Genomic DNA, 25,028 nt, shown 5'->3' on the forward strand with positions numbered 1-25,028 from the left:
TTTCTATGTATCAACGTGACTGGGCTACAGTACACAGTTACTTAATCAAACACTACTCTACACCTTTCTGTGAAGGTATTTTGCAGATGTGGGTAACATCTTGATCAGTTGACTTAGGATAAAGGATGTTATCCTCAATAAGGTAGGGGAGACTCACCTGATTAGCTGAAAGCTTTGAGAGCAAAAACTGGAGTTTCTCAGAGAAGAAAAAACACTGCCTCAAACTACAGCATCAACTTCTGCCTGATTTTCCAGCCTGCCAATCTGTCTTATGAATGCAAAACTTATAACTCCCATAATTACATGAGCCAAGTCCTTAAAATTAATTAATTAATTGATTAATATGTAGTCTTGTATATATTAAACAATATAATTATATATGACATTATAAATACCTTCTGTTTCTCTGGAGAACCCTGACTAGTAAAATATTTATAGTTGGTAGTAAAAGAATAAATATACACAGTGAAAGCTGTACTTTCTTCTTCTTGCTGTTTGATATTTCTATTAGCAGTAAGATTACTTGCCTAAAGGAAGAAAATGAAATGGAAGCTGACTAGGGTATTCACTGGTTCTAAATATCATGTTAAGTCACAATATTTTCATAGGCACCTTAGGAAAAGCATCACTAATAAAAATTGAATTGTTATACAAATATAAATGATATCAACTTTGGTGCCCTGAAGTGAATATTCATTCTCCTTAGGTGTTAAATTCATAAGTATGTTATCATAATAAATCAAATCTGGATATGGTGAGCGAGAAAAATCTCTTGTTACCTAAATAGGAACTCTGTACTATGCAATAAACACATGCACATGCACACACACACACACACACACACACACACACAGAAACAAATGTTTAAGCTTCTTCATTAATTCATGTATTCAATTTGTTCAATGTTGAATATTTACTTTATCTCATCATTGAGAAGATAAAAATACATAAGATCTTGACTCTGATATGTTTATAAATTACTGAAGATTACATTTTATTAGAAATATTGTTTATAAATTTTACTTAATTTTTAGCAATATTAGCAACCAGTTCTTTCAGGATTAAACTAGCTCCAGGAAAAGCTCTGGGCTATGACTAGTTTAAATAAGTAGTGAGGTTTATAAGTAAAGTATATTGCTTCCCAACCCTTTTTCTCTCTCAAATTTACCACGAAGGTAAAAAGAAGAAAGACAAAGGGAAAAAAAGAATAAGATCCCATGAATCTAAAAGGCATCTACAATCCTTACAGTGAATGAAAACAGAACTCAGATGGAAGAATAGTCAAAATTTTGGTATAATAGAACAAGGAAAGGTCACATGCTTAAGGAGCCACAGTCCAATGAAAAGTTGTTCTTTATCACCCCATGGGATCTCAAAAAGGCTCATGAATTGGAAGTGTAAGTCCCCTCTGACCAGTGAGTGAGAAGCTAGAGGGCAAAGGGGGTTATCTGGATGTCTGAAGAATGGTTAACCCATTCTCCAACTCTATGTTGGGGAAGATAGGCGGCCACCCCTTCCACAACTCTGTGCCGGAAACAGTAGATACAGAGGCCCAGAATCTGGAAGCCAGGCATTGGTGAGCAGGGAAGAAACACAGGTTAAAAGCAAAGAAGGTAAGTCTAAACCTGTAGGGAACAGTGAAACCCTCAGCAAGTTTCCCAACAGCTACAGTAGTTTCAGGATCCCTGGAAGGTATCAGAAAGATTCTTCTCAGGTGAAACTGTACAAGTCCTAGAGGAAAGGCTCACAAGAGGCTGAATTTGGGGTATGCTCCGATGAAAAAGCTGAAAAAATGAAACCTAAAATTCATAAACAAAAAACTTGTATGTAAATAGTGCTTCACTTGTAAAATAAAAATAAAAGTGCCTCACATGTAAATGTGAACAAATGGCGAATAATCACCAGGCATTCAAGGAAAACAGTCAATGAGAATGACAGATCAAAACTTTCTTTTAAAAAAGCCTGAAAGAGGCAGATAAAATGTAAGGAACACAGAAAACTTTCAGGAATTGTAAAATATTCTCGGATAAGGTACTGCATTCTTAAAACAAGAACACAGTAACATTTAAAAAATGATGTGAGAAATAACTCTTGGAAATTAAAAATATGATAGCTGAAATTAAAAATTCATTAAAACAGTTGGAAATGCAGTTAAGGGATTTTCCCTAAAGGTAAACTGAAGACAAGAAAAATAGAGAAGAAAATAGTCCTAGATCAGTATGGGATCTTCAACATAAGATTAGATGTTACAGAAAGAGGAAAGAGAAAAAAAGTAGTTGAAAGGAAACTGTCAAAGAAATTATCTCAGAAATGAAATATCTGAATTTCCAGACTAAAAACTGCCATGGTAATGAAAGAACAGACCTACCCAGATGGTTTTAAATGAAGTCCCAGGACAGCACTATTTTGGACTGTCTTCCTCCTCCAGGATTTACATGTTGAAACCCTACTCCAATACCCCAATACCAATAGGTGCTGGTATTAAGAGAAGGAGCCTTTGGGAGGTTACTAGAATTTGATGAGGTCATGAGGGTGGAGCCCTCATGAATGGGATTAGTGCCCTTCCATCCTGTATAAAGTCATTGACCTGATAAATAGGCAGTATCTTTAGTTATTTGGAAATTTAAATGCAAATACAAGAAAGCAAGGACAAAATATTTAAAGTAGTCACCTCCAGGAAGCAAAATGTGGGGAAAATTTGGGAATGGTCAAGGGCATAAAGTGTGCTAATCACACTAATAAGTCCTTTTACCACTATTTGACTTTTTTGACTTTGATAAAAATTGAGATTATTTTTTAAAAATAAAATGAAAGAAAAAGGAAGTTTCAGAATACTAAAAGATCAATGTATTTTTTTTTGCTATTGATTTATCACCTATTATGCAATATTCAGACACTGCTTTTCTGATACCATCTTTCTGCTCATGTGATGTCAGCCCTCTCCTTATAAATGAGTTAATATATCATATATCTCAGCAAAACCTGTACCCTCACATTTTGGAAGGCATTGAGGTTTCTTTCTTAAAATGAAAGGCAGCTTTTCAACTCAGAATTTTCATTAGGGGAGAAATAATTATCAATCTATAAATCAAAACACAGCACAATTAACAAGTTTTAACTAGCAAGACTTCTGAGTTTTAGAAGCAACTCAAAAGAGCTGGCTCAATTTTTCATTTGTAAATATTATGCATTTGCCACACTAATATGAGTTTTATCTTCCTATGAAAGGCCAAACAGATCTTACTATTACTTATATAAGACTAGTAGTTAAAGGTCTTGGGTGGTTATTTGTATCTATTTTTCAAAGAGGCAGAAATTTTTACAAATCATGAAATGTATAGCGAGAATCAGAGGGGCTTCAGGCCTGCAATGGGGATTATGACCAAGAGTTTCCAGGAACTAATATTTCATTTAAACACGCCCTGCTACTTGTTTATGATGCCTGAATCTTCACATCAATAACATATTAAAAACCTAGCACCAGGAATAAAATATGTTATATTCTTTCTTTTCTCTATTCACTATGTTCTCTTTTAGCAAATCAATATTTCAAAACTTCCTATAGTTCTCGATCTTTTTCATCTTGCTTTTATCCCTAAGGTTTCTCTAAAATTTTCTATCCCTGACACAGACTTATTCTTTTTCTTGTCACTTTAGAAAGGAAGGACTTGAGACTGGAGGGTATTCAAATGTGCCTGACAGTCAAGGCCATTGGAAAGTAACTTAGCAAGCAATATACTGTTGTATTCAAGGCAAGTTTGAATCTTCAATATAAGAAAGAATAACGTAAAACAAGACCACAACTGATTTTAAAAAATAGTCTACATTTTATATTTAGAAGAAAAAATGTCTACAACAATTTTTAAAACTGGACTTTTTGTGTTGGACAACCATCCTCTATTTCTAGGAAATATTCTGCAGTCAGTATACATGCAAAGCAGTCCCATACAGCATCTGTCCTGAAACTGCTTTACAAAAAGAACTAATGTTTAAAATAACCCCTAAGAAGTTAAAGATCCAAAATAATTTAAATCAAAATTCAACTTCAATACCATTAAATAATGGAAATTGGACCAAAAAACTTTGGAAAAGTCTTTATTTTAACCAAAGGCTTTCTTCTGGGACCTGGGTTAGCATGAAACCATATATAAGTCCATCTAAACAATTCTGTTAATAATGCCCTGCTCATCTGTCAATGTTTATATTTAGTAAATTGCATCACCAGCCAACCAGTAGATCCAGTCAGACACCTGGGAATCAGGCTGATTTCTTTCCTCCTTCCAAAAGACCTCCAAATCTTGGTGGTTGTACTTCTTAAATACCCAGTAGGAGCAAGTGTCCCACTGATATCACTATTGTACTAAGCCCCCAGTACCCTACTGCACATCCAATAGCCTTACTACATGACTCTGCCCCTGTCCTTTTCACTGAAACCCTTTTAATTTGCCCTGTGGAAAGATGTTAACTCCTTAACATGTATTTCAAGACTCTCCATGACTGATTCCAAGATCCCATTGTATGTTTTGATATTTGTCTCAATCTGCCCTCTCTTTTCTCATATCAGCTGCACTGGAGCTCCAATATCTTGCTTATTTGCCTTCCTGGAGACTGTTACCACTTCCTCCAATGCTGTTCCCTCTTTCTTTGCCTCATCAGCTCCTATTCATCATTCAGGTGTTAGTTTAAATGCCATTTCCTCACAGAAGCCTTTGCTGACCCCCGACCTAAATTCACTGAACTCAGTAACCACCTTGTTCACATGCTTACGTCGTGGGTTGGTCTACATTTGCAGCTGTGTGATAGGAGATGTCGGTGGTTTTTAAAAACTAACAAATTTAAAAATGAGAAAATGCTATATTCATTATTTATGAAAAATGAGGAAAACTCAATTATCAATTTCAATTATACACTTGGGGATAGCTAACAAAACACTAATGTGAGGTCTAAAATTTGCTGCGACTTCCATTTTTTGTCATATTAAAAAATGATCATGCTGTTGTCTCAATTTTTTGTAGTATTAAAATATAATCACTACTTGAGTGAAATTCCTTACCTGTACCTTTAATTCAGATGAATTAATCAATTTCTAGTTAAATACTTAACATGCCACAAAATTTAACATGTGGTTCTAAAACACATAAGTTTTTTCATATTTATATAAGTGACCAACAATATGTATAGGAACAGAGATAAATAGAATTTGAGATGTTCATGGGACAACCTTTGACCAAACATCTTTACATACTTTTTTTCTCAAGTGTATTGTATATAGTACCTTAATACAATCTTATATCATTCTCAAAACAACTCTAAGAGGTAGGCAAAAGAGGTATCATTACCCCCTTTGCAAAGACACAGTTTAAATGGTTCACCCAAAGTTACCACCTACCGAAGTTAATGACCCAACGTTAGAATCCAGGACTTTGATTGCAAATACAGAACTCTTTGCTCCATGTGCTATAATCTTGAAAACTCCACGTGCAATACCTTGAAAACTCAAGGTTTTAATTCCTTTAGGGTAACAATGCTCTCTCGAGCTTTTCCTATTTTTAAATGCAAATAATCCTATCTAAATTACATATTAAAACATACTTATGTGTGAATTATTTTGTCACATCATCTCCCTTAAGTCAGAGGGACTTTCAGCTAATAGGATTTATGACCAGTGATGGGTAGTTGAGAAAAAAAAAGAAAAAAAAGAAAAAAAGAAAAGGCATCACAAAAATACTAGTAAGGAACACATTAAAGGAACTTTGTATCTTTGCCACTTTGTAGGCCACTTCCGTACAAGAAAGCCTCTTTCAAACAAATTAAACTCTATCCTAAAAAGTAGCTCTTTTCTGACCATGTTAAACTGACAGAGATAGAAATGAATTAGTAGGTTAATCTGTCTGCATCTGACAATTACAGCAATTTACATTTGGATAGCACCACACAATTTACAATATATATTTATATATATTATTCAATTTGATCCTTGTACCAACTAAGTGGTTTACTTATTTATAGATGAATCTGTCAGCAGGTTCAAAAGACAAGTCAGGACAGTGTCCCATTCTTAAACTTTAAAGAGCCTCTTTCCCAAACCCCACAATGCTCATACTTATAGAGCATCATTCTGTTTTTTAAATTTTATTTATTTTGAGAGGGGGAGAGAGGGGTAGAGAGAGGGAGAGAGAGAATCCCAAGCAGGCTCTGCGATGTCAGTGTGAAGCCGGATGTGGGGCTCCATGAAGGGGCTTGATCTCACGAACTGTGAGATCATGACCTAAACCGAAACCAAGACTGTCACTAAACGACAGAGCCACCCAGGTGCCCCCATAGAGCATCATTCTTAGTGAATACTTACATTTCATCACAGCTTGAATTTCATAAACAGGCTTGAGAATCAGAGCACCGTAAAAGCCTTTAGGAAATGGATTTGTTAAATCCCATTTATTTGAAAAACCTGTAAGTTTCACAGTTCGTGTTCGGTTCTTGGGTATCTTCCATTCGACAATCTCCTTTAGGGTATAAATATGTTCATCTTCACACTCATAGAATTCTCCTTCTTGTGACAAAGGCAAGGTAAATGAGTGATTCTGATGATTCCTTACCACTCCACAGTTCACCATTATTTCTCCATTGATCTCTTCAACTGAGTTGAGCATGATTTGCTCACCATGCTTTATAATGAGATTTTCTAGTTTTACATCCTTCTGATGATAGAAGGAAGGATGCCCTAGTCTACTTGATCCAATATGAATGGTCCTTGTAATTTCTTCCATAGTAAGGTATGGAGTTTTATCAGCCACAATCTTAAAAAGACCTAAGAACAGAAGAATTATGCAAATTAAAGAGAGTTCCTACAATGCAAGTTCTCATAAGAAAATCACAGTGAGAGAGTTACAAAACAAGTGCAGTGTCCTTTATTAAAAAGTGATGTATCTGTTTTAATCCTGAATACTCTAGGTAAAATTGTAACGTATCGTCTGTAGATTACTGGATTGTCAGATCCAGGCAACATAAGTAAAAACAAGGGAAAATATCTTGAAACAAAAAAGCTTCTGTTCTTAGAAATGAGAAATAGGAATGAGATATTGACTGGCTGTATACCAACTACGTGTGTGATCTTGAGGAAGGCATTTAATCTCTCAAGATCACACTTTCTGTTTTTAAGTTTTAAATTGGGAGGATTGGATTAGGTTGGTGTTTCCATAAATACATTTCCTGGACATACCAAAATTAAAAGATATTCAGGAGAAAACTGTTTCATGGTCAAATTAACAATTACAAAGCTATATACCTGGAACTACACAGTGGTGATGGTTATATACCATCGTGAATGTACTTAATGACACTGAATTGTACACTCTTAAATGGTAAATTTTATGTTGTGTATTTTACCACAACAAAAAGTACCTACATATTTCCAATTAAAGACTTCTCAGAAACTTTAGATGCATTGTAACTCACAAGAAGAGACTGTAACATGCAGGATTTTGCAAATTTCTTTTATTATAAAACTCTTGGGGAAATATCCATAATAAATTATAACATATTATATCATGATATATTGGTGCACCATATAACTCTCCTTGGAAAATGCCTGGTTAGGTAGTTGTTCTGGATTGATACTCTTGGTTATATATTATTCTTCTCATTGCTTCTGTAATTTTGCCATTGTTTCACTATTAAAAATTTCTTCCTCTAATACTATTAGGACAGTCACCAATATGATGAAATTTTTACTGTTTAAGGTATAGCTTTTTAAGCTTGCATGTTTAATTCTCCTCTTTGAATTACTTTTATTTTATGGGCACATCTGCTTTGTAGCACTTATGGAAATGTATTTACTGAAAAGATTATAAAAAATTCCAGAGAAAATATGAGCAAAGCAAAAATTAGGTAACTGCTTTCTTAACACGAAACTAACGATAATATGATACACTAGCACAAACTAAGAAGATAGTGAGATTATCTTAGTAGATACTCATTAGACAATTAGACAATCTTACTAGAATTCAATATAGCTTGGAAAAATAGTTTAAGAGTTTACTCAATAAATATGTTCTAATTAAATTCATCTATATATCAAATCATTATTAACCAGACTATAATGTCTCATGTCTATTCTGGGTTACTACACAAAGATTTACGATCAGTTATTTTTGTAGCTGATCTTTGCTAAAACAAAAACAGGATTTGGGTTATTTTTAGAAATAAACTTCCAAACAAGTGTGTGTGATACATCCTGGCAGTAAGTAAGGTAGCATGTGCAATCTGTCCTGCAAAGCTTCAGAAATTGACTAGGGTTCATTCACTGTATGCTGTGCTTGGAGACAGTAAGGCAAAGAAACATTTACTTTGAAGGAACTTCTTATTTTATTATATCTTGTATCACAGAAAATCCAATAAAAGAATATTCTTGAATTCTGCACAATAAATGAATTTTCATGTATGCATGTGTGTGCACATGCACACATATGTTTAATCTCACTTGTCTATACATGAAGATTTCTGAGTCCACAATCATTATCACGGTATAGAAAATTCAGCTATTTTTGTGAAATGTTAAAAAAACAGCTACGAGAATCTCATAAATGGTAGAGACACATAGTTTTATTTCTATCCTAGATATATTGATGACATAAGTCACAGAAGAATTAATTCAGCATCTTCTTTCTTGGGGAATTGAGTTCACCTAAGGTAATAACAGACCTAAAATGTTATGAAGTAGAAAAAGCCTGGAACCCTAAGGGCCACCATTATTTCAAGTTAATCGCATACTTCAGAGCTGTCTTGTTGAATGTCTCTACTGCAAGAAAAATCCATCTATGAATCTCTGTGTGTTTCCCTTACATGATGATTAAGTACACAGTTTAGCATACTAAGTGGTAGATACAGGAAAATAACTGTGATTAATTTATTCCTTCATCTACTATTGTAGCCAATCCAAAGAGTCCTTCCTTATAAATAGCACTTAATACCATATAAACCATGTCAAATAAATATATATATATATATATATATATATATATATATATATATATTTCACAGTAAACTGAAGCACCATAAGCTTTAAATTTCATCAATTTTCTTACATCTTATTCACAAAGAGTACAAAAGTTTTACACTGGACAAAATATAATTTGCTTCCTAGAAAACAAAAACAAAAACTAAAAACCCCCACCACAACAAAAAAACAACAACACACATTTCAGAAGCTGAATGATCATTAGGGTAATTATAAAATAAGCCAGTGTGTAACCTTCATAAAGTAAGCTAGGAAGCAGAAAGACAATATATTTCAATTTCCAAATTTGATTGTCATCTATTAAAATGTATATTATTATTTTTAAATTAAGAAAAATTATCCATAAAGAGCATGCACTTGAGAAACAAAAATTATAAGGAAGTACAATTAATTGATCTATTGAAAGTCAGCTTTAAGTGAATTTAGTCTTTTTTTTTTTTAATGTTTTTATTTATTTTTAAGAGAGAGAGAGACAGAGCATGAGCAGGGGAAGGGCAGAGAGAGAGACACAGAATCTGAAGCAGGCTCCAGGCTCTGAGCTGTCAGCACAGAGCCCAACGCTAGGCTGGAACTCACAGACTGCGAGATCATGACCTGAGCTGAAGTCGCTCAACCGACTCAGCCACCCAGGCACCCAAGTGAATTTAGTCCTTAAGATCTTTTCTCTGAGTCTTAAATTTTTGGAGAGTTTATAATTTTAACCAGTTCTTAATGATCCACAAGTATTATTAATAGTAACAGTAATAACTGAAATTTGTTTAGAAATTTACAAGTTTGAATGATTTAAAAAAAATTTTTTTTAACATTTATTCATCTTTGAGAGAGAGAGACAGAGCATGAGCGGGGAAGTGGCAGAGAAATAGGGACACAGAATCCGAAGCAGGCTCCAGGCTCCTAGGTGCCAGCACAGAGCCGGACACGGGCCTTGAACTCACGAACTGTGAGATCATGACCTGAGCCAAAGTCAGATGCTCAACTGACTGAGCCACCCAGGTGCCCCTTGAATGATTTTTTTTTAATGAATCATTTATCCTGACAAAAATACTTTAAGGACAATAAAACAAACATTATTACTGAAGGATATAAAAATAGTCATGATTTTCATAGTCATGGCTCTAGAATCTCAAATCAGACCTTTGACATCCAAGTCTTATGCTTTTGCCACCACACAAGGCTGCCTCCCTGTCTTGCATATAACGTACAAGGACATTGCTCAGAAAAACACGTTTATTCAAGTTGGCAAACTATTTATATGGGTCTTGTGAGCCAGTCTTCCCTTTCTAGACCCTTCAGCATAAGAAGAGCAAGAATAACTTCCTGGTTCACTGTGTACAATTTATGCTTATCAGATGTTTTTCTACTTTTTTTTATCATCAATAAATGGGTGTAATTTTAAAAATTAAAATTTACAACTATATATAACAATATTTTTTAATATACACAAAATCATTATAAAGATTTCACAATCTTTTTCATAGACTAATCTCTAGCTTGCTTTCCAAGTTCGAACCAAATGTATTCCCTCCATCCCTGAGATAAGGAATCTTACAGTGAACTTTGCCTACTAATTCTCTGAAAGTAATGGCCCAACATAGTGTAAATAATCAGATAGTCTGTTCTGTAAAAGCTTGGATGTATTCTAGTCGTTAATTGCCACATCCCCAATTCCACATCCTATGGTTCCCTTTTCCCTGTATTATCTAAGAGATTAAAAATTAACATTTGGTAACCATTGTAAAATTTTTTTTTCCCACTCACTCAAACACACTATTTATTTTGTTAAGGTCAAGCAGGATGATCTGTTGAGAGGTTAGTGGGAAGTGTCCAGCATGAAATATATATGCATTTTCCACAGTGGACTACAGGATAAAAGCCATAGGCAATACCCCTGACTGAAATTTCGCTCTATAGAGCTAAGCTATGACAAAGGGGTGGGGGGGGGGGGGGGGGAAGAATCAGCCACCATCTAAGAATGCCAAGGGCAAAATATTAGCACCAGATTGTTGTTGTATGTGGTAATATAGCTATGTTATGCACGAAGTTACGGACATTGACTCACTGGAATCTTTGGTTCCCCACTAACCAGTCATTTAACAGGCAAACAGGGGAATGCACAGGATAGTAGTGATTACATGTGCTTTGCTGAAAGGATAAAGGGCACTATATGTTGCTATATATAAAAGAAAGTCCTCAAAAGACCTCAAAAGACTAGATACAGACACATACATTCTATTATTCATATTTTACATATTTACCATGGAAATGATCACAATACTGTATTTGAGGGGAAAGAAACTTAACCAGAGATGTGAAAGACCTATACTGTGAAAACTATAAAAGAGCAATGAAAAAAATTTCAAGATATCACAAAGAAATAGAAAGACATTCCATGCTCATAATTTGGAAGAACAAATATGTTGTTAAAATGTGTATACTACCCAAAGCAATCTACAGATTTAATGCAATCTCTATTAAAATACCCAACATCATTTTTCTCAGAACCAAAACAAACAATCCTGAAATTTCTATGGAACCACAAAAGACCTCAAATAGCCAAAGCAATCTTTAAAAAGAAAAGCAAAACTGGAGGTATCACAATTTCAGACTTCATTTTATCTTATAAAGAAGTAGTAGTTAAAACAGTGTGGCATAAAAATAGACACATAGATCAATGGAACAGAATATAAAACCCAGAAATAAACCCACAATTATATGATCAATTAATCTTCAACAAGGGAGGAATGAATGTTCAATGGGAAAAAGACAGTCTCTTCAACAAATGGTGTTGGGAGAACTGGACAGCTACATGCAAAAAGAATGAAATGAGACCACTTTCTTTCACCATACACAATGATAAACTCTAAATGGATTAAAGACCTAAAAGTGAGACCTGAAACAATAAAAACCCTTCATGAGAACATAGGCAGTAATGTCTCTGACATTGGCCATACTAAGATTTTTCTAGATATGTCCCCTGAGGCAAGAGAAGTAAAAGTAAAAATAAACTACTGGGACTACATCAAAATAAAAAGTTTCTGTGTAGAGAAGGAAACAATTGACAAAACTAAAAGGCAACCTATGGAATAGGAGAAGATGTTTGCAAATGACATTTCTTATAAAGGGTTAGAATCTAGGGGCACCTGGGTGGCTCAGTCGGTAAAGCAGCCGACTTCAGCTCAGGTCATGATCTCGTGGTACTGTGAGTTCGAGCCCCGCGTCGGGCTCTGTGCTGACAGCTCAGAGCCTGGAGCCTGTTTCAGATTCTGTGTCTCCCTCTCTCCCTCCCCTGTTCATGCTTTGTCTCTCTCTGTCTCAAAAATAAATAAATGTTAAAAAAAAAAAAAAGAATGAATAGTTTAAAAATAAATAAATAAAGGGTTAGAATCTAAAATATATAAAGAACTTATACAACTGAACACCCCCAAACCAAATAATCAATTAAAACTGGGCAGAAAACATGAACAGACATTTCTCCAAAGAAGACATACAAATGCCTAACACACATGTAAAGATGCTCAACATTGCTCATCATCAGGGAAATACAAGTCAAAACTACAATGAGATATCACTTCCCTCCTGTCAGAATGGCTAATATCAAAAACACAAGAAACAGAAGTGCTGGGAGGAAATGGAGAAAGGGGAACTCTCTTGTATTGTTGGTGGAAATGCAAACTGGTGCAGCCACTGTGGAAGACAGTATGGAGGTTCCTCAAAAAGTTAAAAATAGAACTACCATATGATCCAGGAATTGCACTACTGGATACTTACCCCCAAAATATAAAAATACTAATTCAAAGGGATACATGCACCCCTATGTTTATAGCAGCACTATTTACAATAGCCAAATTATGGAAGCAGCCCAAGTGTCCAAAAATAAATGAATGGATAAAGAAGGTGTGGTGTATATGTGTGTGTGTGTGTGTGTGTGTGTGTGTGTGTGTGTGTATTATTCAGCCACGAAAAAGAGTGAAATCTTGCCATTTGCAACAAGAATAGAGCTAGAGAGTATAAGGCTAAATCAAATAAGCCAGTCAGAGAAAGACAAATATCATTATGATTTCATTCATATGTGGAATTTAAGAAAGAAAACAGACAAAAGAAAAAGAGAGAGAAAGAGAAAAACCACAAAACAGACTCTTATCTATGGAGAACAAATTGATGGTTACCAGAGGGGAGGTGAGTGGCGGATGGGGGAAATATGTGCTGGGGATTAAAGAGTATATTTATCATGAAGAAAAAAAAGTAAACAAAATAATGAAAAAACAAACAACCGCCCCAAAATAAGATTATTGAAATATGCATCTTAGAATGTGCTAGAAATGTACACGTATATTTAATTTGCACGATTGCAATATGAGGTAGCTACAAATAAAACACCAACACTTCACAGATAAAAAAGGACATGAAAGTTTGAAAAAGATACCATAAGTCCTCTATCATCACATAGCTCACATGATACACAGTAGGTTTTTGTGTCTCCAAAGGTCAAGGGCTTAATCACAGAGTTACACATTTCAATCTTTCATTATTATTGTAAATGATAAATTGTTTGTCCAGCCTTTCATTAGCTAACAGGGAAGGTTTCAAAGGTGGATGTCCACCCTCCTTCTGGGTACAGAAAATCTTAGCACTTTTAAAATCAAGCAACATAAGAAAGTGAACTTCACTGATATTTAAGATGTTGATTGGCACTAGTCTCATCTGTCCATGTTTCAGATGGCCAGGTGCTTGTAGGTGTAGGTGAGGCCTCTGGGGGAGGCCCAGGGATTATGCAAAGCAAAGGGATTGACAGTGCTGCCCACACAAGTTCATGTACTCCCAGGGTGCTGCAGGTCACCCAGCCATATATAAGTGGGTGTTCAGAATATATTATTGTAGTTTCTAAAGAAAGTAATCCTCACAAAACGGGTAAATGCCTTCAAACACTTCCTGCAAAGAAACTATGTATTGAAAACAAACTAATACAAACACAGGTGAACAACGAAGAAATGATGGATTTGACATTTCTACTCCCACTTAAGCTTTTTCTGCAGCCATGTTATGAGCTAAAACAATGATAGACTAGTCTAATGAAATATGAAAAGTAGCTGAAACTCCTTTAACATCTCAAAGTTACTAAAATGTGGACTCATATCCACTATCATTACAAAGAAATTTGCCTTTGAAATACAGGTAAGGATATGTCAAATACACACACACAATTTTGAATAAATAGGTATTTAAGATGTATGTTCAAAACTTTCTAATAAACTGAGCTATGTGAAGAAGATCTGGAAAGGAAGCAGACTGCTGTGTATTTTGATTATGGGTCTTATCTCTGTGCCAATAATGCAAAGTGTGTCTCATTTATTTTTGTGGGTATGTGCTTCCACCTCTTTAAGAATTTTAACAAAAAAAAAAAAAAAAGAATTTTAACTGCACTCTGTTCTGCGGTCAAATTCCTAAGCATCCTTGTTATTTTATACTTTCCTGAGTAGATTTCCCTTTTTACATGCTTCCTGTGGCTTTTCTATCATTTTGTTATATTTCCAAGATAATTTTTAGGTCAGCATATCCTACAAAAACTATCTTTTTCAAGACTATCCCAAATCCAGTATTTCCACAAGAAATTCTAGCTCAGGTACCTCTATTCAGCTTCAGAATGAAATGGGTGCATAAAATACATTATCAAAGCAAAAACTCAAAATCCTTGAGCAAAGGATTGAAATTAATAATAATAATAACAATGTCCAAACTGTGAGAAAATTGTCCAGATTACTCAGAGCCAATTATAGGATTAGTAAACATCAGCAACTAATGAGTGACCCCAAAAGTCTTTATAGAAGAAGACAGAAGAATCTTGCTAGAAGGGCAGAAACAAGAAATGTGAAGGAAAGTCAAAGTTTAAGGTAACAAAATTTTGCATAGTAATTTATTGAGTATTTGAGAGAGGGGGAGCAATATCAAAGACAGTGACCATGTTTGTTAAATGTTAAATGAGATTAACTGAGACTGTAGAATTCCTGTGTTTGAATATCTTTACATTTACAATGGGATCAAAATTATCTGTAACTGCTACTAGCAGTTTTTAACAGTTCTTTTACCTGGAGATAAAAAGAATAAATCATAAAATCTTCTGATTTATGGAGCACCTGGGTGACTCAGTCCGTTGAGCTCAGGAGATGATCTCACAGTTCATAAGTTTAAGCCCCACATAGAGCTCTATGCTGACAGCTCAGAGCCTAGAGCCTGTTTAGGATTCCTGTCTCCTTTTCTCTTTGCACCTCCCCCTCCCCCGCCTTGCTTGTGCTCTGTCTCTCTCTCTCCCAAAAATAATTAACATTTAAAAAAATGTTTAAACCCCCCCCAAAAAACTTTAGATTTTTATCTAAAAATTTATCTAGATGTTTATCTCTTTGATTCAAATTTTGCATTAAAAAAAAAACCCAAAAGCAAACAAGCAAAAAACTTACTTTCCCAGGAACACTTAAACTCCTTGAAAGAGTGACTATGTAATATTTAATACATTTTGGGTGTTTAACAGATAATTTACATTAATGTTAGGTCTTGAAATCAAATGATGTAACTCGACATCTATGCCAAAACTCTGTTATCATCTTAGCTTAACAATGTGTCATACATACTTGTTCATGCTAAAGTTTTCTCTCTCCCAAGCAGTGAGGAAGAGCAACAAAGAGGAGAGAGAATATGAGAACTTCTCACAAACCTTGGCAAGAGCACAGCTCCCTGGACCCTTTAGTTCTTCAGAGCATGCCCCTTGTGTTATGGGAACACACACAGAGGCATCAGGACTGGAAAGAACCCCCCTAGACCTCAGGCACCCCAAAATCTCTCACTAGGCCTTTTTAGGAGGTTCTTAAAAATACTACACATTTATTATTCCTGGCCTTGGGTGATGATTTTAGGCAACAGAATTTTCAGGGTCAGCAATACACAACTATCCCAATAGTAAAGTGGAGTGGTTTAAAAAATATTAATTGTTAATTTCAACAGCCTGGGTTGAATTCTGGCTTCAGGCCTCTCATCCCTGTGTAAACCTGAGAACTTACACTCTCAGGACTACAGTTAATGTCCTTTTCTATATAACAGAGAAAATTATATCATCTATCACATGCCTAGAGATTCCTTCACACATAGCAAGCCCCCAAAAGGCAAAATAATGATGATGATGACAATAATAATAATAATAATAATAATAATAAATAATAGTTATTCTTCCTACTCATTTTCTTTAACTCTGGAATTCTAAACCTTTGTGAAATGATTATAAGGTCAGAGAGATTAGTCTTTACGTGGTCAAAGAGGACAAGATAAATATTCCAGTCTGTATCACATTAGATGGGACAAAATATATGGAATCTACAATGTAGCATCTGAAAGAGACTGAGCAAAAAATCCCAGCCACAATCATGTCTACAGATTTGGCCAGGGTGTTAGAATATGGAAATGAGCCTTAGGTGACCTCTTGAGGTGGACTGCCTTTGGCGAAATATTTCCAGGCTGCTTCGAGGAGTCTGTCTGACCCCATGCTTTGATAAATTGCTTAGAATTTAACTACCATAATTTTAAGCCCATAATGAGCAGATTACAGGGAGATGTAAGCAAATTTTAAATGCAAATATTGTGCTGCTTGTAGTTATTCACGAGGTATACATTATACACGGTTGCTGAAGTTCCCTTGAACAAAAGGAACAGCAAAATGCCAATGCATTTTTGAAAATGTGTTTTATTCATGGCCCTGAAAGGTGGTTGAAGCCAACTGACTGAGGAGTATACCCTCCCTCTATTTTAATGATCTTAATTTTGCTAATGGACTGTTAGTGGAAGGAGTTGGGGAGCCATGTGGCGCTGATTGCGTTTTTCAGTATTGCTGTTGCCTGCAAATTAAATGTACCTAAGTAGCCACCTGTTTATGCTTACGATTATGTAAAGCCCCATATGTTTCCCTCTCTACACATGGGAGGTAAATATTGAAAAAATTATTCTGGTGTGAAGGGTGAAAACAGCAGCAATCCTTCTATAACTGTCAACATATGCTGTAGTATTTCCTTTAATGTTGTGCTTTGTCTGACATATTTGCTGATTTTTACCATGCAGTGTTCAAAAATATCTGTTACTCATGGTTATACAAAACAATTAAAAATCAGTTTACATTAAATTCAAATTAGGAAGAGACATAATTTCCTGATGCAACCATAAGTTTTAAATGGATTTCAGAGCTTATGATTTAAATAGATTTTGATTTGCACGATAAAGAAAACTGAACTTTTTTTCCCTAAATTCGCCAGCATCTAAAAAGGAACATTTTCTTCGTAGGCACATCCTCTTGATTCCATATTACTAAGCAACAAAAAACCTGAATAATATGAATTTGAAAATGGGCAATGGATCTTCAACTGGCTAGTCCACCACGAGGCCCACTGGATTGGCTCTGGAAAGCAGCTTCTCGGATCCCATACAGAAGATCAGACCTGATATCTAGTCAGCAAGAGTTCTGAGAAGTTCCCAGATGAGTTTCTTTAGAGTATTGGGAGATCTGGTGCAGGAAATGCCTGTGGAGCTGCCTCAGGCTATTCAGAGATTGGCCCAGACTGTAGCTTGCTGGAAAGACCAGAGAGACTGGACTTGCTCTTGTTGATCGTTTTAGACACTGAAGATAAATGAATTAGAGTTTTATATGGTTTTTATGTGATCAAGAGGAATTTAAATATCAACTGTCTAGCAGGCTGGACATGAAAGTCCCTGGCTTCTCTTTCTTTTGCAAAGAGACACAGAATATGATAGAAAAAGATGAAAACTTACAATACCATCAAAAACTAAGAATAATAGATTAACTGCCCCCAAAGCCAGGGAGTTACTTTCATACTAAGGAAAACAGAACTGAAATAAGAACCCCACGCTGGGTCTCATGACACAGAGGAGCCCCTCTAAATTTTCCAAGATAACAAGATTGATAACAAAAAGAATTAAAATCATTGAGTAGTTTCTATAGACCAATGTTTGTAGTATGCACTTAATGATCATTTCATTTTTTTCTTCTTGGAAGAATTTTATGACATAAAGAGTATTCATATTTCCTAACTTTATAAATAAGGAAATTAGTAAACTGATGAACTAAAACACATCAAGGAGATCATCCAGTCTTAAAATTTTGGTATTTTTTTAAATCTTGACATACATATCAATAGATAGAGATAGAAATCCTTTAACAACATTGAAACTATATCATATACATTCATTTGGATTCCACTTGCTTCGTTAAACATTGAACCATGATTAAACCTCACGTTTTAAAATATTTTTCACAAGTAAGATTTCTAATGGCTGTAATAGTATGTTATAAGGAATGTATACTTGTCTTTTTCTGCACTATTGGGCATTTAAATTGATTCCATTATTTTGCTATTACAAATAATTCTAAGATGATTATTCCCTTAGAGTTTACTCTAATAAGTGCAATCACTGAGTCAAGGGCTGTTTTCCAGGCAGACAACTAGTTTCAGGAGACTGGGACCAAGACATAAGTGTATCTCTGCCATCAATCACTATTTCTATACATGTACAAAAGAAACATTTGCCAATTGAGTGGCAGATGGCTCTTTAAACAGAGTATCAAATTTATGTTGAGGAAGGTTATAATATTCTATACACCCTTCAGTTGGGTTTGAGAGTAACCATTTGATAATATCTTTCTCAATTTTATTATCCTAATTATAAAACTTAGTAAATATGTGGAAATGTTGTCGTTATTGTTTTAATTTACATTGTGTCCAAACTAATTTGTATGGGTGGTTCCCAGTAGTGTCTACTAGACTAATTGGTTTTTTGTTTACATTTTAGTGATATCAAGTTTTTTTTGCAATTGTGGCAGTTTGTTATTAACTTTTTTTTTTTACCCTTTACTTTTCTGACATGCAGAAATTCCATTTTATTTAATAAAATACATTGTTTCTTTATGGTTTTTCATTATATTTATAATCTGAAACTTGTATCAAATAAAATAGTTTTACTTAAAATGTAACTTTTTCATCTACTTCAAATTTCCTTTGCTATGTGGTATAAGGTGATGATCCAATTTCATTTGTTGTTTCCTAGATTGATAACCATACTACAATAATTTGCTAAATAACTTTCCTTAACCCCAGGCAGGTAGTACCAACTTCATCAAATAGAAAGTAATACTCTATATGAAGGTCTATTTTAGAGCTATAAATGAATATTAAATTCAGAGTCACTAGAGTCAAATTCAAAGCATTGCTTTGATGCTTCTATAATTAGTATCACTGTTATGAATGCATTAATTCAGCTTTTTATTTTCTATAAATAACATTCAGCAAAATTTACTATAACTTTGTAATAGGCTTTAGTATTAGCAGGACAAATATTCCCTCATTGGTTTCTTTTTAATATTTTCTTGAATATTTTCACATGCTTATTCTCCCACATGAACCTTAGAATTACTTTCTTATTATGATATAATAATTATGGTTATAATATGGGAATTATGTTTACCATTGTGTTAATCTCACAAATTAATTCATGTGTAATTGATACATATATATACATATATGCACAATATTCAGTTTTCTGATTCAAGCACTTAAAATGTTTTTTGTTTTTATTTTTTTCTTTTTTGTTTTTAATGAATAGGTAAGCTTTTACAATATTGTAAGTACATAAGTAAATAATAAGTTCAAGCCTTATAATATTTCTTATACTAGTTTGTAAAGATATTAAGTCTAGTTATTCTATGCTTTTACCTTGCTGTTTTAAATAGATTATCCTTACATATTCTAAAGGATTATAATTGAGAAGTTATGACTGTGTTTATATATTCTTCTATATATAAATATATATTTATGTACATATTTTATATGTATTTGCTTTCTATACATTTTTTATCTTGTTATCCTGGTAAACTCACTTGCACATCTTTTTTTTTTTTTTTTTTTTACTTATTTAAAGTTTATTTATTTTGAGAAAGACAGAGACAGCATGAGCAGGGGAGGGGTAGAGAGAGAGAGAATCCCAAGGAGGCTCCGCACTGTCAGCAAAGAGTCTTATGCGGGTCGCGAATTCACGAAACCATGAGAACATGACCTGAACCATAAACCAAGAGTCAGACACTTAACTTACTGGGCCACCCAGGGTCCCTGCCCACTTGCACTTCTGGCAGTGTAACCTTCTACCACCCTGTGTCAGGCCCTACATTTTCTAGGATTTTAAAGGTTTTTAAAACTCATATTGCTAAAAAAGAAACAAAAACGAAACAAAACAAAACCTGAGACAGGGTCACTAAAAGCTACTGAATTGTATATTTTAAACAGCTGAATTTTATGCTACATAAATTATAACTCAATAAAGTCATTATTTTTTAAAAATCGGAGGGGGAAAGGATAAACAGTTAAGTCGTAGATTCAAAAAAGCAGTTAAATTGGTCCTTTCATTAGTTCCTGGTAGAAAGTACACTGGCAGATTATTTACCAAATATGATTTTGCAATACACATCAAAATCTTTAAAAATGGGATGCATAGGTGACTCAGTCTTCTATGTGTCTTACTCTTGATTTTGGCTCAGGTAATGATCTCGGTTCGTGGGTTCAAGCCCGGAGTTGGGCTCTATGCTGGCAGTGCTGAGCCTGACTGGAATTCTCTCTCTCCTTCTCTCTCTGCGCCAACCCTGCTCCTGCATGCACACACATGCTCTCTCTCTCTCTCTCTCTCTCTCTCAAAATAAATGCATAAACTTAAAAAAAAAACTATAAAACATTTTTATTTCTGAAGTCATAATTTCATATACATGAAATTATTATAATAAACAGAAGTGCAGACAAAACTCGAGTTAAACAGCTGCTTGTAATAGGATAGATGGATTTAATTACAGTATATGCATATGAAAAACTATTACATAGAATGTATTTCCTATTATATAGAAAATAAAAATCATGTTCTAAAGAGTATTTAATCACATGGGCAAAGCCTCAGAAACAAGCTTGTTCAGGGGTGCCTAGGTGGCTCAGTTGGTTAAGCATCTGACTTCCACTCAGGTCATGATCTTGGAGTTTCTGAATTTGAGTCCTGCGTCAGGCTCTGTGCTGACAGCTCAGAGCCTGGAGCCTGCTCCAGACTCTGTGTCTCCCTCTCTCTCTGCCCTCTACCCTGCTCACACTCTGTCTCTCTTAAAAATAAATAAAGATTAAAAAAAATTTTTTTAAAGAAACAGGCCTGTTTCCCATTATATGAAAACATATGTCTATATGTATATGCATGTACAATATACTGGAAAACAATGGAAGGAAATGTATCAAACTGATTCACGCAAGATAGCTTTGGTGATGAGATTATAGGGAACTTTAATTTACTTCACTGCATTTTCTTCCATTTTTCTAATGTTCTACAAGATATATGTGGTATTTGTAAAACTGAAAAAAATCAATACATTTTATTACTTTAAAAAGTTGTGTTCCTTATGTCCATACTAAAACTTGCACATGGATGTTTATAGCAGCTTTATTCAATTGCCAAAACCTAGAAATAACCAAGATGTCCTTCAGTAGGTGAATGGATAAATAAACTGTAGTACATCCATACAATGCAATATTACTGAGCACTACAAAGAAATGAGCTACCAAGCCATGAAAAGACATGGGGGACACTTGGAACGCTATTACTAAGTTTAAGAAGCCAACCTGTAAAAGGCTACGTATGCCATGATCCCAATTGTATGACATTTTGGAAAAAGACAAAACTGGAAACTGTAAAAAGATCAGTGGTTGCCAGGAGTTGTAAGGGAAGAAGTATGAACAGGAGGAGCACAGAGGGTTGCTAAGACAGTGAAAATAGTCTGTAAATACTATAGTGATGGAGACATGTCACTGTATTTGTGTAAACCCATGTACTACTCCAAGAGTCAACCGTAATGTAAACTTTGAACTTTGGGTGTTTATGATGCATCCAGGTAGTTTCCTCAATTATAACAAGAGTTCTACTCTGTCAGAGGACATTGATAATGGAGGAGGCTATATATATGTGGGGGTAGTAGGCATATGGGAAATCTGTGTACCTTCTGTTTAATTTTCTGTGAACCTAAAGCTGTTCTTCACAATAAAGTCTATTTTTATTTTTTATTTTTATTTTTTAAATTTTTTTTTTAACGTTTTATTTATTTTTGAGACAGGGAGAGACAGAGCATGAACAGGGGAGGGTCAGAGAGAGGGAGACACAGAATCTGAAACAGGCTCCAGGCTCTGAGCTGTCAGCACAGAGCCCGACGCGGTGCTGGAACTCACGGACCGCGAGACCATGACCTGAGCCGAAGTCGGCAGCTTAACCGACTGAGCCACCCAGGCGCCCCAATAAAGTCTATTTTTAAAAAGCTTTTGTTCCAATGGCAGAACCTCTAAATTACCAGCATGTAATTATGAAAAAATATAGCAGTGTGCTTTATCAATGTTCAGTTAAGAGAGTCAAGGAACTGAAGACCTGAGTAGACAATGTTTTAAGGACAATCTGATTCTTCTCATGAGAGTCTCTCTATGGTGATAACATTGAAATAACACCAGAAAAAGCTTTAGAGTAATTATGCATGTAGAAAAGAGGATGGTAAGAGCAAAATGTGATGAGACAGATTTTTAGAAGATGTACATAAGATAGCAATACTATGAAAACTTATGGAAAAATGCCAGTTGTAAAAAAGCCTATTTTAAAATAATCTTTCTGACAGACTTCTGGGCTGATGATAAAATGTATATAGGTGAGTGAAAAGAACATTTTAACCTAGAATTGCAAAGTCTCTTATCTTCCAGATAATATACATTTTAGTTATCCAAAGATCAAGGATTTAGAGAAGTAATTTGATTGCATACTAAAGAATAGAAGAAAAAGAGCCCCCCCCCGAAAGGAACTGAAAATTAATGTAAAAACCTGCATTTCTTGTGCATTTAGATTGCTTCAGATTTTCTTGTACAGTATATGCAGAATACTCCTTTTTTGTTTAGGAAAATATTTTGTATAGTAGACATAACTCAATTTATTTTGCCTAAGTGAGCACAGTGGGAAGAGGAGCCTTAAGAGAGGCTGACCCAGAAAATTTGGAAGAATATCCCATGATCCCTTGAATAGCAAATTATCCAAAAGGCAAGAAGCCCTATTTAGGGCTTTTCTGAATCCTATGTGATCATAACATCCAGATGGGAAAATAGGAACAATTTCTGCACTATATCATGCTTCTTTTAACAGAAATCCTTCAAAAAAAAAAAAGATAAAAAGGTTATTCAACTATAAATCTAGTAAATATATTTTAAATATTTTTTGCATAACAATTTTCCTATTAGGTCCTTTTAGAAACTGATATTTTAGTCAAACAGATACCTACAATCATAAAATGGTTAAACATGAAAGATCTAGTCATTTCAATGGTACATAAAACATATAACGAATGGCCATTGAATGTAATATTATATGTTGTCTACAATTAAGCACATAGTGTTCCAAATGAAACAAAGGGAAAATTCATTTTGAAAAAGTGAACATAGTATTTTTGATAAGGCATAAAAGAAACAGTTTCATAAATTTTAGTCATTTAATCTGAATTTTTTGAAGAAATAATTCTATTATTAATCCAACTTTTGCCACTGATTGTTCTTAGTACTTTTCTGTACTTTTCACATTTATAATTAAAATGATTTTGAAAAGAATCTTACTGTTCAGAAGAGAGAGATTTTGGAAGATAATTCTCCATGGCACGTCTACATGCTTCAGAAGCTGGAGGTTTTATTTCCTGACCAGCAGAAAAGTGAGAGAATATCTCCCTCCCGAGAGACATTCTAGGATAGCAAAGTCGTCTTCCTCCTCCCTAAAGAGTTTCTTACATTCCAGGATAATAAAAACAATGTTTTCCTAGAGGGCAAAGATTGGCCAGTTTGCCAGAAGCAGCTTCCATGTCTGGGATTTCCTAAACTTACTGTTCCTCTGCTGTGCATTTAGCACCCACCCGACCCTACTCTATTATCACCCCCCACACACACATACACACACACACATGGGGCTGACGGGACACTAAAGCATGAAGATAATGCTGTCTGTTGTGCCATGAGAAATAAACTGCTGCTTTCATTTGGACTCACTGCTTCATTACTGACTGCATTTACGAAAGTGTGGCAATTGAACTTGGCAGCTGCATGGCGCTTAGGAATGGACTGCCCACCTGACAGATAAAATCCGTTTATCCATTTGCCTGTAGAAATTCTTTTTAAGTAAGAAGCACTGCCTGAAGCTCATCTTTAAGATATGATTTAAATCCATTAAACATATGAAGGAAATTTTATAGTTAGTGAACTTTCTAAGTCATCTAAAAATTCCTATTTCATGTTATTTTAGGACAGGGATCGATTTAGTTCATTTTAATATCACAATGCTTACTGCATATGACAGAAAAATTAGGAAGGATGCCACATATCCAAGGCATCTTTGGATCTTCATCATAACCTTGATGTTGGCTGACAAAAAAATCATTTCACTTTTTTTCTATGATTAAGCAAGAAGTGCTTCAAAGCACAGACTCTGGAATTATACTGTTTACATCCGTATTGGTGCTTCTCCAATACACTACTACTGTTAGAGGCACTGTTCGGAGCATTTGAAATATGGCTACTTGAAACTAGCGTAGCCTGAATCGAGAGGTACCAGGAGTTAGAAAACATATCTGCATTTGAAGACTTGGCATGAGAAGAATGTGAAATATCTCAATAGTTTTTATATTGATTAGATGTTAAAAGCATAATATTTAGATACATATTGTCAATAAGATATTTCATTAAAATTAATTTCACAACTCTCTCTCTCTCCTTTTGTTTTGCTTTGCTCTTTTTATTTATTTAAATGTCTGAGCCAGGTAGCCTTCGAGAGAGGCCCCAGGGATTCCTGCCTCCTCCACCCTTGTGCAGTCTCCCCCTAGCATGCACCAGCATTTGTGTGATCAAAAGAAAACAGCAGAAATGAAAGACTATGATTT

At 34.7% G+C, this 25,028-nt stretch overlaps 1 protein-coding gene across 1 annotated transcript in view; it reads right to left on the minus strand.

Moving 5' to 3' along the window:
* THEMIS (thymocyte selection associated) overlaps nucleotides 1-25,028 on the minus strand; it is a 190,538-nt gene that overhangs the window by 102,422 nt on the left and 63,088 nt on the right. The window contains exon 4 of the mRNA XM_042939787.1: nucleotides 6,350-6,808. Within this exon, the coding sequence (XP_042795721.1) occupies nucleotides 6,350-6,808 (459 nt within the window). The remainder of the gene's footprint in view (nucleotides 1-6,349; nucleotides 6,809-25,028) is intronic.

The sequence above is a fragment of the Panthera leo genome, chromosome B2 (genome assembly GCF_018350215.1).
Source record: "Panthera leo isolate Ple1 chromosome B2, P.leo_Ple1_pat1.1, whole genome shotgun sequence".
Taxonomy (NCBI): domain Eukaryota; kingdom Metazoa; phylum Chordata; class Mammalia; order Carnivora; family Felidae; genus Panthera; species Panthera leo.